Genomic DNA, 15,956 nt, shown 5'->3' on the forward strand with positions numbered 1-15,956 from the left:
CTGTTAAGATCCCGGGCAGGTGGGTGGGGTTCAGTGATGAGTGGTGATGAGACTGGGGAGGTAGGTGGACCCTTTTAGGGGGCTCCTTCCCGTGCGGTTCGACCTTGCACGTCACCCCTGCTGGACCTATGGTCGACAGTCTAGGAAGTCTCGGGGGGTGGGGGGATTTGCAGAGTGGGTTGGAACACCTGTGCGGCGTCCCACGTGTTGGTGTGAGTCTTGGCAGTACTTACCTACCGGTAGGTTTTTTGTTATGGTGATATGGTGATGTAGGTCGACGTAGCGGCCGTTGCAGATTGGTTGGAAGCTGCAGGTTTGTTGGTGAGCTGGATCAGCGTGTTGCTGGTGTGCTGCAAGTGCACGGCTGTTCTGATTGGTCTGCGGAGGTCAGCGACCGTAGTATGCAGCTGAAATTGGCTCTTGGTCGTGCCGATGGTGGTGCGGAGCCAGAGGTGTGGATGGGTTAGCTGCTGGGAGGCTGGGTTGCAGCGTGTGTGCTGGGACCAACCCTGGGGGGTGGTCTGCCCGGGATACTGATTCAAAAAAAGCCAGGGAGGAGGGGGGATGTGGAAAGTGTGACAGGGATGGAGCTGGTCACTGGCGATGTTGGCTGGGCGGACTTGCGGCCGGATGTGCGGGATGCTCTTATCACTCCACACAGGTCGTGCCTGAAAATCTTAAATCTTTGGTGGGAGATTACTGGTCTAATCTCCCATATTATCAAGAATCGTGGTTTTAGCCGCCCATACAGGGTTAAACATTTATTCATTACTGTGTTTGTAACCTCCAACAGACGATACCAGTGATTACCGCTCACCTGGCTGCTTACATAGTCAGCCTGACCAATTACCTGTTACCACTCCCTTTATATATTTCCAGGCCTAGGAAAGACTCATTGCCTGAACAACTGTGTTCCTTCCTGAGGATCTTTCCAGGCTCAGTGTCTCCTGTGTTTTCAGAGATTTCTCCTGTGTATACTTTCCTTGCTGAAACTCAACCATTACCCACTTGTACCATCACTGTTTTGCATCTCAGCACTGCGGCTTCTATGTTGTATACAGATAACCACTGGGACTGTTTACCATCATCGCTGTATACCATCTCAGCGCCACAGCTTCCATGCTGCACACAGACTGCTTGCTGTTGTCTGCATTCCAGGTACCACTGTGCATCATCTCAGCACCGGGGCTTTCAAGCTGCACACAGACTTATCATCGTTGTCTACATTCCATCTACAGCTGTGTACCATCTATCAGCACTGTGGCTCCCATGCTGCACACAGACCGATTCCAACTCCAGCTCCAGTTCTCCCAGTGTCCTGCGGTGCATACCATCTGTTGTTGCCACACATCTTATCACCTTTGTGGATTTCACTCTGCATTGTGCGGGCATCATCTGGACTGTGTTGCAAGTATCACTACACTCTGTGGCTATAGTGGGTTACTGCATAATCTAGGTTGACTATTTTGGTTATCCAGTACTGTGTGCTCTTGTCTTGGGCTGACAGTCAGAGTTGGGGTTCCAGGTCTGGAGGGCATAATCGGGTCACAGTCTTTCAGCATTGAGGTGTGCCTGAAGTGTCTCTCTATCCTGAGTTCCCCTTCCGGATTATGGTCCAGGTCTTGCGTCAGAGCTGTACCAGGGATATGGCTTCATCAGTTCTTCCCTGGTTACATAAGACTCCAATTTCTGGTTTGGTTCCCAGGTCTAGAGTGTCAGTACTATAATGTTTTTAGTTCAGATTCTTCTTGTCACTGGAGTAGTACTCTGGCCTGATAGGTCCTTAGACCATTAGGTGAGAGGCTGACCAGTGGCTTGGGTTTCTGTTCCAATTCTAGTATCCTTGCATTGCTCCGGTCCTGATTCCTAATGTCTCTAGTCTGCCGATGCCGATATTACCTATGAGTCTTGGTATCTTGAAGCCTCCCCATTTCCTGCACTCCTCTGTTAATACCCTGGGCCCCCTGCCAGATTTACAGAATACCAGAACCGTGACACATATTCTCCAAATCCACATCCCATGAGAACCTCCCTCTGGGTCTTCCTACGACAAACAGGTGTCAAAATAGACTAACACATCACATTGCTTCTGCTACCACTTGCCTGATTGCTGCTGACTGGAAGCAACTTGCTCCCCCTTCTTATCCCATCTCTGGTACATACATCGTATGGAATATATGACCGATTTTATTAACAATTCCTCCAAATCCTTTGATAAGGTTTGGGGCCCCTGGATCACTTCACAAAACGCTCCTTCTTCATTTGAATTAGGTAAACTTACGTCATATCTTAGTTTGGTGCCTACCACCTGGATCTTTTTCCTCTTTTCTGTTCTTTTATCCATATCTGTCCCTTTCCTCCTCACAGTCTGCCACACCATCACCTCTCTTCACTCCTCCCTCCCCTTTTCCTCCCCCTTTTATTATAACACTAGTCACTATGTCATATGCTAAATTCTGATAGATATTGCTGGTGTTCTGCTTATGACACTCACTTGTGGTTGTCTATGGTATCACTGCTCCCATTTATTGTGACCTTTTCAATGAACATTAGGCTTTTTTTTTTTTTTAAATGGGTACAAAACATCGCAGTTGGCAAACTAAGAAAGATACAAAGAAACTGTACAGAATTGGATACCTTCCATACATAAAGTCAGTCAAGAATTAAAAAAAAAAATTTTAGAAAAGGATTACAAGAAATCAACTCTGTAGGTTCAAATCAACAAAGTAACAAAAATAGACAGGATGGAATTAATGAAGTACAAACCACAGAATGCAAGAGCTGGAGAATCTGAAGTACTATAGCATTCATCTCTTAATTCAGTGAATACCACAACACTGTTGAAGAGATATTTAAAAAACATTGGCACCTCTTACAACTTGACGAACAACTAAAAACAGGCCAATATGGCACAAGGTCTAGAAGGAATGGCATATACTGTATACTGGTGTGCAGGACTCAGACAAGTCAATAGTCATATACCGTCACCTTGCCCAACCTAGCTGGGACTGAGGCTGATGAGGCTTCAATATCAGTGTATAGAGGTCAGGTCAGTAGTCTCGTAGTGGAAGCGCTCTAGGTCGGGGTGGAGTAGGAGATGTGGTGCAGCATGGCACATCTGTCAATACGCGTGTCTGTAGTGCACAGATCCTAAAATAAATGTTAGCTATTGCAAAAAAATATATATATTAAATAACCATTTCAACTATTATCTTTATGTTTAGTGCCACTTTAAGTGAACATATGTCTGTGTTTAACCACTTCCTAACTGTCCCTACTCAGGTGTACAGTTTACGCTGCCGGGGTAAAGGTTTTGCAATATAAAGTTGCAGGCCTTCCATCTTCCTGTTAAGTCATTGCTGTCTATTGAGAGATTCGATGATTTAGGTGATGGGTAGGTGCCCCCACACATGTGCTCAGCCAGCCCAGATGCCCAGATACCCTGCACTTTAGTGTCGCACTAATAGTGCTGCAATCCTGTCACAGTCATTGTGTAGTGTGTGAGTGTCCAGGGCCGGCCCTAGCCCAAATTTTTTGGTAAGCAAGTATATTTTTTGGCATCCCCCTATGCAGTGCCCCTTTTACAGTGCCACCGGTAGTGGTCCCCCTTTTCCGGTGCAGTGCCCCTTGAGTAGTATTCCCCTTATATAGTGCCCCCAGTAGTAGTCCCCCTATGCAGTGCCCCCAGTAGTGTTACCCCCTATGCAGTGCCACCGGTAGTGGTCCCCCTTGTGCAGTCCCCCTTGTGCCCCCAGTAGTATACCCCTTATATAGTGCCCCCAGTAGTAGTCCCCCTATGCAGTGCCCCCAGTAGTGGTACCCCCTATGCAGTACCCCTTTTACAGTGCCACCGGTAGTGGTCCCCCCTGTGCAGTGCCCCTTGTGCCCCCAGTAGTAAGCCCCTTATATAGTGCCCCAGTAGTACTCCCCCCCTATGCAGTGCCCCCAGTAGTGGTACCACCTATGCAGTGCCCTTTATATAGTGCCCCTAGCAGTAGTCCCCCCCTCTTGTAGTGCCCCCAGTAATAGCCCCCGTTGCAGTGCCCCCAGTAGTAATCCCCCCCTTGTAGTGCCCCCAGTAGTATTTCCCCCCCATGTAGTGCCCACAGTAGTATTCCCCCCCCTTGTACTGCCCCCAGTAATAATCCCCCCTTGTACTGCCCCCAGTAGTAATCCCCCCTTGTAGTGCCCCAGTAGTAATCCCCCCCTTGTAGTGCCCCCACTAGTAATCCCCCCTTGTAGTGCCCTCAGTAGTATTTCCCCCCCTTGTAGTGCCCCCAGTAGTAATCCCCCCTTGTAGTGCCCCCAGTAGTAATCCCCCCTTGTAGTGCCTCCAGTAGTAGCCCCCCCTGTAGTGCTCCCAGTACTAGCCCCCAGTAGTAGTCCCCCCCTTGTAGTGCCCCCAGTAGTAATCCCCCCTTGTGGTGCCCCCAGTAGTAATCCACTTCCGCCCGCCCTCAGTAGAGACGTAATAAAAAAAATTAAAAAATAAAAAGCACTTACCTGAAACTCCTGCACCTGGTCCCGCCGCCGATATCAGCTCCTCCATCCACCACTTTGCATTACGAGAGTGACGTCATGTCGTCACTCCCATTACCCACTGTGGGAGCCGGAAGATGTCCGGCTCTGGCAGTGGGAGCAGCAGCCGATGAGAGTCTGTCGGACTCTCATCAGCTGCAAAAGCAAACACACAGCTGCCGGCGCCGGCAGCTGTGTAGCGCTGACCGAACTCCGTCCGGTCAGCGCTACACACGCGGTGCAGCTGTGTCACAGACACAGACTGCCCGTGGCCCGCCTGGTACGCAGCTGAGGCGCCCTTCACTATGTGGCACCTTACGCAGCTGCGTACCATGCGTAACGGGAGAACCGGCCCTGTGAGTGTCTGTAGCAGCTAGAAGGAGCCACAGGGTCTGACAGTCAGACCCAGTACTGTGATCCAGGACAGCACGGGGCGGCAGGGGTTGCTGGGACAGGGTCCCCACACTAACATCTGCTTCTGGTAAATTTCTTCAGTTCTAACTACACTCAATGATAATCATTGCAACTAGATGGAAATATTAACATCTGCAATCTGGCTGGACCAATTTGCAATATGTAGCACCTATCCTTGTGTATCAACACCTAATTCCCTATAGATTGTAAGCTTGCGAGCAGGGCCCTCTTACCTTTATGTCTGTCTCTTACAACCCAGTCTTGTTCTATTAATGTTGATTCAAATTGTAAAGCGCAACTGAATATGCTGCGCTATATAAGAAACTAATAATAATAAAAATAAATGTGTTTGGTTTTTTTCCCAGCTAGTCTGAACAAACTTAGTTTTGATGGGTTGAATCCTGGCTATGACAGTGGATTGGTGCCCAAATCTATTTTCTTGGAGTATTCTGAATTTCAGTATAGGTGTTCTATAAATGTGTGTGTGTGTATATACTGTATGTATGTGTATATATATATATATATATATACACACACACACACACACAGTATATATGTATGTATATATATATATATATATATATATATATACATACACACACAGTATATATAGGTTCGAGTTTGCACACTGAGTTCGGATTTTTCCCTCCAAAAAAACGGAACTCAGAAAGAGGCAAAACGTCATCTTGCATGGACGAACATCATCATTCCTGGACTTTTGTGTGTGCACCGGCCACTTTTCGTGTTTTGGTTTTGGATCTGGATCTTTCTTCGTGTTTTGGATCTGGATTGGTTTTGCCAAAACCACCCTTCCGTGTTTTGGGTTCTGGGTTTTGTGTTTTGGATCTGGATTTTTTTTTAAAAAAAGCATAAAAACAGCTAAAATCACAGAATTTGTGTGTTTTTCTGCTCCTATGCTATTATTAACCTCAATAACCTTAATTTCCACTCATTTCCAGTCTATTCTGAACACCTCACACCTCACAATAGTGTTTTTATATCCAAAAGGTTGCACCGAGGTAGCTGGATGACTATGCTAAGAGATACGAGTGGGCGGCACAAACACGTGGTCCATCTAGGAGTGACACTGCAGTGGCAGACAGGATGGCAGTTTGAAAAACTAGGCCCCAAACAGTACATAATTCAAAGAAAAAAAAGAGGTGCAAGATGGAACTGTCCTTGGGCCCTCCCACCCACCCTTATGTTGTATAAACAGGACATGCACACTTTAACAAACCAAACATTTCAGCGCCAGGGTCTGCCACACGACTGTGGCTGAAATGATTGGTTCGTTTGGGCCCCCACAAAACAAGCTGGCAATTAATCTGTCCCTGCACAAACTGGCTCTACGGAGGCAAGATGTCGTCCTCATCCTCCTCATCCACCGATTCCTCACCCTCTTCAGTGTTGTGTACATCCTCATCCTCACAGAGTATTAATTCATCCCCGCTGGAATCCACAACCACAGGTCCCTCTGTACATTCAGGAGGCTGGTCTCCCTGGAAGAGTTGATAATTCATTTTATGAACATCATCTTCTCCACATTTTGTGGAAGCAACCTCCTACGCCTTTCGCTGACAAGGTTCCCGGCTGCACTAAACACTCTTTCGGAGTACACACTGGAGGGGGGGCAACTCAGGTAAAATAGAGCCAGTATGTACAGGGACCTCCAAATTGCTTCTTTTTCCTGCCAGTACAGGTACGGACTGTCTGACATGCCTACTTGGATGTTGTCACCGATGTAATCCTTTAACAGACAGACGCACGCTTGTCGCTGCTGCTTTAAGGATGCAGGTGCGGCTACAGCCCACACATTTCACAAAGACAGAAAAAAAAAGAAGAATTTTTTTATTGTTTGTGGAGCGCACTTTGAGGGTTACACCACCCTTTAACAGACAGACGCACGCTTGTCGCTGCTGCTTTGAGGATGCAGGTGGAATCTAGATGGGATTTGGAACCGGGGACACTCTACCTCCATCAATTGTCTAAATCCCACTGCACTAATGGCGGATACCGGACGCACGTCTAACACCAACCTAGCAGTCAAGGCCTCAGTTATACGTTTTGCTTCAGGATGACTGCTGTCGTACTTCATCCTCATCGCTAGGGACTGTTGGAGGGTCAATTGTTTAGTAAAAGTAGTGGTGTTCCTACTTCCTCTCTGGGATGATGAACAACTCCCAGCAGCAGCAACAGCACTAGGAGGAAGTGGTTCTTGATCTTTCCCTATTTTATTTTTATCGGAGAAAGTTTGGTCCTCCATTTATGTTATATTGATATATACGTGCGGCTAAGGCGTTCACAAACACAGAAAATATTTTTTTATTTAGTTTGGAGTGTACTTTGGGGGTTACAGCACCCTTTAACGGTCAAGCCAGCCAGCCCTTTACTTATGACACAGGCGCACGCTTGGCACTACTTTGTTGATGCACGTGCGGCTACTGCGCACACAATTCACAAACACAGAAAATATTTTTTTATTTGGTTTGGAGTGTACTTTGGGGGTTACAGCACCCTTTAACGGTCAAGCCAGCCGGCCCTTTACTTATGACAGGCGCACGCTTGGCACTACTTTGTTGATGCACGTGCGGCTACTACGCACACAATTCACAAACACAGAAAATATTTTTTTATTTGGTTTGGAGTGTACTTTGGGGGTTACAGCACCCTTTAACGGTCAAGCCAGCCGGCCCTTTACTTATGACACAGGCGCACGCTTGGCACTACTTTGTTGATGCACGTGCGGCTACTGCGCATACAATTCACCAACACAGAAAATATTTTTTATTTGGTTTGGAGTGTACTTTGGGGGTTACAGCACCCTTTAACGGTCAAGCCAGCCGGCCCTTTACTTATGACACAGGCGCACCCTTGGCACTACTTTGTTGATGCACGTGCAGCTACTGCGCACACAATTCACAAACACAGAAAATATTTTTTTATTTGGTTTGGAGTGTACTTTGGGGGTTACAGCACCCTTTAACGGTCAAGCCAGCTGGCCCTTTACTTATGACACAGGCGCACGCTTGGCACTACTTTGTTGATGCACGTGCGGCTACTGCGCACACAATTCACAAACACAGAAAAAAAATATTTTTTTTTAGCACTTGGGGGGAGCACCCCTGACGGACAGAGCACCCCCTGGACAACACTACAGCACCCCTTTAGGACTGGGACACTGCACAGGACTTTGGAGTGGACACAGCCCCTATGGACAACTGACTGCACAACACAGTCCAGCCAGCCCCTTTGGACTTTGAAGTAGTGGACACAGCTCCTATGGACAACAGCAGCACAGCACAACACAGCCAGCCCCTATGGACTTTGAAGTAGTGGACACAGCCCCTATGGACAACAGCAGCACAGCGCAGCACAACACTACTCTGCACTACACTACACTACACTACACAGCCCAGCCAGCCCTAACTCCCACCCTCCCTCTTCACTGTCCACAGCCGAGTGAGAAAATGGCGCAGACGCGGGTACCTTATATAGGATCCAAAACCCGCGAGATCCGGAAGGCGGGATGATGACGTTTTGCCTCGATTTCAGATCCGAGTCAGGCGGGAAAAGTCGAGCCTGACTCGGATCGGCCTCGGATCGGGGGGGCTCGGGGGGGGTTCGGATTTCAGAAATCCGAACCCGCTCACCCCTATATATATATATATATATATATATATATATATATATATATATATATATACATACATACACACACATGCATTTATAGAACACCTATGCTGAAACACAAAATGCTGCAGGAAAAAAGATTTGGACACCAATCCACTGTCATGACCAATATTCAGAACAGTCACATCTATTACATTGCAGAGAGACACTTTACTCATGGAACTATTTGCAATTGTTAGCTTAAAAACTTTGCAAGTAAGCAGATGTATGTAGTGTGCAGCCACACATTCTGGACCTCATTCAGAGTCGGTCGTAATCGGCCGCTCGGTCTTACTCATCTGATGTTTCCAAACTACGCATGCGTACGGTTAGATGTGCACATGTGCGTACGAGACCTTGCGATCCAAAATGCTGTCGATCGTACGGCTTACGAGCAGGAAGTGGCTTCTGAGAGTTGATTGACATGAAAGGCCATTTGTGGGTGGTGACGGGGTGGTGGTCTGAAAACGCAGGCATTCCTCACCGTTTTCAGGGCGTTTAAGGGGCGTACATAAATTACCTGCTACGACCAACATAGAAGGCTGGAAGTATTAAAACGTCACTCTGCGAGCAGGTTCGAGGCCTGGCTGATCATACAGCTTAAGGTTGGGTATGTGCTCTCTCAAGCCCCAGAGTACAATCGATACTATCGAATGTTACTGATGTTCGGAGAGATGTTTCTATTTTGAGCTACACAATGCAAGCAGCTAATAATCGTTTGTTGTAGCTAATAACACTGCTAATTGGCTTGTAATTGATTCAGTTGCGTTTGCATTAGCGAATAATAAGAATAAATATATTTCAGGGGGATGGCTTATTCTATGCGTTTTTTTGGTAATTTTTGGAGTAATTTGCACACAAGCGGCCACAACCATCAGAAGAAAAATACCATACAGCGACTGCCAACGATTGACTCGATCGCTAGCTGCTATCACTCGTTAGCTAGAGGAGGTGCATTGTTCATGTATGGGCGTCACTTTGGTTACGACCGGCCGTGCGATCGCTTCCTTTTTCAGTTTTGCGGTCGTTAGACGTACGACCGAGCGGCCGCTTACTACTGACTCTGAATGAGGTCCTCTATCCCTTGCAGCCAGACACTATATAGAAGTGTTAAGCTGCAATGGTTTATACCAGGGATAGGGAACCTCAAGCCCGGGGGCCATATAAGGCCCGCAGAATCATTTGGTCTGGCCCTTGGAGCTTTTTTCTGCTAGCCTCATCTGGCTAGCAGGGTGCATAGAATGGCACCCTGCAGCCATAATCTATGCAGCAGTGCCACCTGGAGCGTCCTTAGGATGCTTCAGATGATCACAGCGCTGCCCTTACAGCTCACGAAGCATCCTCATGGTGCTCCGATCATTGATGTAATCACCAGCAATTGTAACCCCACCCCTGAATGACTTCACATGGAGGAGGCGTGGCCTGCACCCAGCCCGCGAATAATGTTGTATATATCAAAATGGCCCTCAGCAGAAAAACGGTTTCCCATCCCTCGTTTATACCGTCATTTACAAGCAGCATCATTTAGTAAGGTGTCTGACTGCAAATTGTGAGGTGATGGATTCGAGCTCTGGGTATTTTGAAATGTGTTAAATTAAGGAGAATCTTCATATAGTTAGAATTCACAGCTTCCTTTGCAGGAGAAAATAGCTCCATATGTAAGGTGTCTGGCTGCAAATTGTGAGGTGATGGGTTCAAGTCGTGGGTATGCCAGTATAGTGAAATGTGTAAAATTAAGGAGATTGTGACTCAAGAGAGGTGGCCCGACAACAGAGGGGATGTGGGAAGGGGAGTAGATGTGTGATCAGGCGCAGAGAGGAGATGCTGGGTCTTACAGAGGAAAAAGCAAAAAGAAAGAAATGCCAGCGGAGTAGGGAAGGAGACTCTCCAGCCCGGTGCTCCCCCCTGCAATGTCTACACTGCATTGCGCCAGCCCTGGCTTTGTTGTTGTATTCCTACAATAAAGTAAACCTGCAAGCCCAGTTAAGGAACACTGTTGTCGGTTAAACTCCATATTCACATTCCACTAGTGCTAATGTTAACCTCCTATGGTATCATACCAATAGCACATATCAACATAATTTACCCATGCTCCCAAGTTTTTGGTTAGCCCTCCGCACCTTCGGAAGAGTATCCGGATCTCCCACATAATGCCCACTTCCTAGTGAAGTGGGCAGGATGGGGAGATAAATGCCGGGAATCACGGCATAATTATCGTGCATCGTGGCTCCGTATGGAGGGGGCAGGGCTAAATGATGCAAAAACGCATCATTTAGCCACACCTCCTTGGTTACCCAAAAAATCGTGAGCTTCCCGTGAAAACCGGGAGGGTAGGCATGTATGCATTAGGGATACAAAGAGATTGGGCGACATGTATTTATGCTAATGACTTCACTAGTAACTAAATCGCAAGTTCCACATATAATAAAATGTAGTACAGTATTGATGTCACCAAGGGTGGTCTGCGATAAAATAAAAAAAAAAATTTAAGTTTACTAACAGTTGTAATGTATGTATTTTAGATGCTTTTCATTTTACACTTTGTTTCACAACAAAAGAATAAAAAATATACTTTTATTTGCATTATAAATGGTACCACAGATATTTACCGTAAAGGTTGTGTCTTGCACCTGGTAATACAATTGAAGGAGGAGCTGCTGGACGATATGATCTATTGCGGAAAACAGGTAATGATAAGCAATTAGTATTGGCATAATTAATGTAAAAATTACTAAATAGTGATCCTAACATATATAATGCAATTGTTATTGATATAAATAAGTAAATATATCAATTTTTGCACAGTTCAGTGACAACTCAAACAATAGTATGTATGAAGTTGAGAAACTCAATTTATGTTGCAATCAAAGCGAAGAAATTAAATTAGTAAAATGTATAGGATTATACTGTATTACAGTTGGCAGTAAAGGTAGTAATAGAACTGTAAATACCATTGTAGATGTATGCTGTGTGTGGTTGGCGGAAGTAATGTCACTCCATCCACTTTATGTTCAGGATATGTCCCATCGGCCATGTTGGTTATGTAGTTTTACAAATAAAGACACATTTAATGCAGCTCTCCAGCTAAATGGTGTCAGAAGTTGGCAGTAATGAATCAGGGTCTCAGATGCATTGGACCGCTGGTCACCAATAACGCCATCTCGGGCAAATTCTAGAAGGAATAGCACATGTACTGCTGTGCTGGGCTGTCAGGTAAATCAAAGAAACCTTACTTTTAAACCTTACTGGAGTGGAGGCAGTCGATGCAGTTGATATATTTACCTATGCAGGGGGTGGAGGATAAAGAGCATCCAGAGACATTAATCAAGACATTTTTATGAGATATGCTTACCTACTGTATCAAGAACGTCATCATGTACAGGCATACTATCAACACCGCTTTGCAGAGCCACACTGAAAGCATTCTATCTCGCTACCAGGCTTACTGTAAGTTGTTAGGAAAAACATGATTATGGTCCACTCACAAGTGAGTGCTCATCAGAGACAGGATTGTTTGTGGGAATTACAATTATACAATCCGTGAGCACCTGTTGCGTAAGGGGGAGAGGCCGACTATCCGGTGGCCCCGCCTTTACCTTGCGCTACGCAATAACTTAGACCAGGCATTTGTTTTGGGCAAACGGTCACAGTTTTTATTAAATCACAGCACACATACACACAAGAGAGATCACTGGACATGGAGAGCTGATGAGCAAGGCCTAAAAGTTGCACGTCCGTACGATCACCGGAGGGTGTGTCCGGCCCAACCTTGTAGGTCGCGACAAACCGCACCCCCTTTCCGCCACATGGGGGGCGTGTTGGGCACAACTTTTTACGCCGCAATAAGCCGCATCCCCTTCTCACGGGGGGGGCGTGCTTGGCCCAACCTTGTAAGCCGCAGCAAATCGCACCCCCTTTCCACCACATGGGGGCATGTTCGGCCCAACCTTTTATGCCGCAACAAACTGCACCCCCTTCTCACGGGGGCGTGCTTGGCCCTACCTTGGAGGCCGCAGCTAGCCGCACCCCCTTTCTCAACCTGGGGACCAGCTACCATGCGCATACCCCCTTTTGCTTGGCACGCCTCCTGTTTGGCCCAGCCGTCTCAAGCTGGCGCCAGGTGTGCGGCCTATTTACTGGCAAGTATGCCTGGCCCTCTGAAATCCCCCTACATACCTTGCTCACCATCTCCTCCTGCCACACGAGGTCCCCTGCTAGCTGGGGACCGAAGCCCCACCCAGAAACCTCTACCATATGAGACGCTCCAATGCCTCCTGCAACGCATTGTTAAACAAATCTAAACCCACATCCGACAGGTGCACCTCGTCCTTCCTGTAAAACCCTTTGCAATGCGCCAAAATGTCTCTGTGCTGAATGACACTCCCATCAAACCGGCAGCTACCATCTTTGACATTGCTGCGTTCACATTTTTTCTGGCCCTCTCGATACCAGCCTCACTCCTCGATGCTGTTTGACTCTATAATGTGAGTGTCACTCCATCGCCTCATGCTTTTTAGGAGGTCTAGGACTTTAGCTTACCCCAATCGTTGCCCCCCCAGATGTAACACCAAAGAATCTGGGGCCTGTCCTACTCCCTTTTCTGCTTTCAATAAAACCTTCCCCACCTGGTCCCAATCCCTCTGCTAACTAGCGACACTCTGTTGGACTGCCTACTCCCCTTGCAACGTCCCGTAATGTCAGTTTGCTGGACAACGTCGCCTCACCTTGCTGCCTTGACATTCTTTCCAGCCCTCTTGATATAAGACCTCTCTAGCCCCTCGGTACTCTCCTGATTATGTTGATCCATATATTTTGAGCACAGCTCCACAGCCTGTCTGTCTCATCAAACCCTCACACATGCAGCTGAGCAGGCCAACAGATTTTAGCTTACCCGGTCTTGCCTTGTAGCTGCAGCTTAACCTGTCAACTTTTGACTGACTGTAGCTTGACCTGTCAACTTTTCATCTTAATGCACAACTGTCCTTGCTCGGGGCCACCGCCTACGTCTGCTAGTAGTCCATTGGACATATCCCTTGCTTAGGAAGGGCCTTTCTCTGCTTATGAGATTTGTTTCACTTCCGCAACACCCTCACTTGCACATGGGTGGCTCCTTGAGTTTGAAAGCTCAAGCTGGATCCGCCTCACTTCCCAACCTTGTACTTGTGCCTCTGACACAGCAACGGGCTTGCGACTGAACCGGTAACTCGGCATCACTGTTCACCAATATAACGCATGCAGCTGAATCACACACCCTAATTCCCATTTCCTTTTCAGGTTGCCTACCGTCTTGCTTTATAACTGTGGCACGACTTACTGACTGCACTTTGTTAGGACCATAGTGGAACCTGCTCCCCAGGCTTCTGCACTGCGAGGCAGAACTGCCTGCCCTTTTGCCATCCACCCTGCCAATGGTCCCTATTTGTCTCCATGGGAATGCCAATGCCATCAGTGATTCTGGTTGTCAGCCCTCACTTGAGTCTGCCTGATAGGCATTCTCCTTGACCTCTCTGCTGCTTTTGACACAGTGGAACACCCTCTACTGCTGCATATCCTTCACTCCCTTGGTCTAGGTGACACTGCTCTCTCCTGGCTGTCCTCTTACCTCTCTGACTGCTCCTTCTCTGTTTCCTCTCACGACAACTCCTCCCCACCACAGCCTTTTACAGTAGGTGTTCCCCAAGGTTCTGTTCTTGGACCTCTCCTATTCTCTCTCTATACATCCTCTCTAGGTAAACTCATCCGCTCTTTTGACCTCCGTTATCATCTCTATGCTGATGATACTCAGATCTACCTTTCCTCACCTGATCTTTCCCCCTCTCTACTGACTCGTATCTCTAACTGTCTCTCTGCTATCTCTTCCTGGATGTCCCAGCGATTCTAAAACTTAATATGTCTAAGACTGAGCTGATCGTCTTCCCACCCTACCACATAACATCATGTCCCACTATTTCTTTATCAATAGATGGCATAACTATCTCATCTAGTCCTAAAGTGCGTTGTCTTGGAGTCATCCTCGACTCTTCCCTCTCCTTCAAACCACATATTCAGAACCTCTCGCATTCCTGTTGTTTCCATCTCAAGAATATTTCCAAGTTTAGACCCTTTCTCACCCAGGATGCCACCAAAACCCTCATATATTCACTGGTCATCTCCAGATTGGACTACTGTAACCTCCTCCTATCTGGACTCCCCAAATCCAATCTCTCTCCTCTCCAGTCTGTGCTCAATGCTACTTCTCGGCTCATCTTCCTCTCCAAACGCTCTACATCTGCCTCCCCTCTCTAACAAGCCCTCCACTGGCTCCCCTTCCCTTTCAGAACCCAATTCAAGGTTCTCACACTCACTTACAAAGCCCTCACCCATTCACATCTCTGATCATCTCTCCCTTCACTCTTCTGTCCGCCCTCTTCGTTCACTTAATACACGCCGCCTTTCATGCCAATTGATTACTTCCTCCCACTCCCGCCTACAGGATTTTGCCCGCGATGCTCCCCACCTTTGGAACTCTCTCCCTCTCCCCATCAGACTCTGCACCTCTCTAGAATCTTTCAAATGAGCTGTTAAGACCCACTACTTCATTAAAACCTTCCAACTCTCATCCTAACTTGCTGCTACATCTTCATTCCTCCCCGCCTACCCCATCTGTGTCACTCCTGTTCGTCTGCCCCTCCCTTAAAGAATGTAAGCTCTTTCGAGCAGGGCCCTCTACCCTCTTGTGCTGCTCCCTACTGTAATTTAATTTATCTCTTACTCCCCACTAGGGCAACCAACACTCGGCTGCTTATGTGGGCGTAAAGGTCGCTAATATAGCAATGTTTATTATACATGTCCATGTCCTGCTTTGTATTGTATTGTAAGTCACTGGCTGGTTACTTATTTGTTCACGTACTTTGTAAGGCGCTGTGGAACACTTGTGGCGCCATATAAATAAATGATAATAATAATAATATCACATTACCTTCTGTCCTGCGCTGCAATATATATGTATATATATATATATATATATATATATATATATACACACACACTCAATAATGTATTCACTGACATGATTTGTAATGCATATTCCGCTCCTATCATACAATTGATCCGCATTATACTGTATATTATATCACTATTATGCCTGACTCCCTAATATAAATACACACTGCCATGTAATCACTGCTCCGTATTATCCTGTATTACTGTTATACCTGTAATATCAATTCTATTATACCACATACACTAAAATATGTACACACAGCAATGCGATTCCTGATCTGTATTATACTGTATAGTATACTACCTCCTGCACTGTAAAACATATACATATGCTGCAATTTTCTCCCTGGCCTATATTACACAGTGACCTATAC

General features: G+C 46.7%; 1 protein-coding gene across 1 annotated transcript in view; it reads right to left on the reverse strand.

Moving 5' to 3' along the window:
- The window catches only part of SCIMP (SLP adaptor and CSK interacting membrane protein), a 146,385-nt gene that overhangs the window by 74,143 nt on the left and 56,286 nt on the right, over positions 1-15,956 (reverse strand). Inside the window, exon 5 of the mRNA XM_088456117.1 lies at positions 11,211-11,272. Coding sequence (XP_088312243.1) covers positions 11,211-11,272 — 62 coding nt within the window. The remainder of the gene's footprint in view (positions 1-11,210; positions 11,273-15,956) is intronic.

The sequence above is a fragment of the Taudactylus pleione genome, unplaced genomic scaffold (genome assembly GCF_031769625.1).
Source record: "Taudactylus pleione unplaced genomic scaffold, aTauple2 ptg000687l, whole genome shotgun sequence".
Taxonomy (NCBI): Eukaryota; Metazoa; Chordata; class Amphibia; order Anura; family Myobatrachidae; genus Taudactylus; species Taudactylus pleione.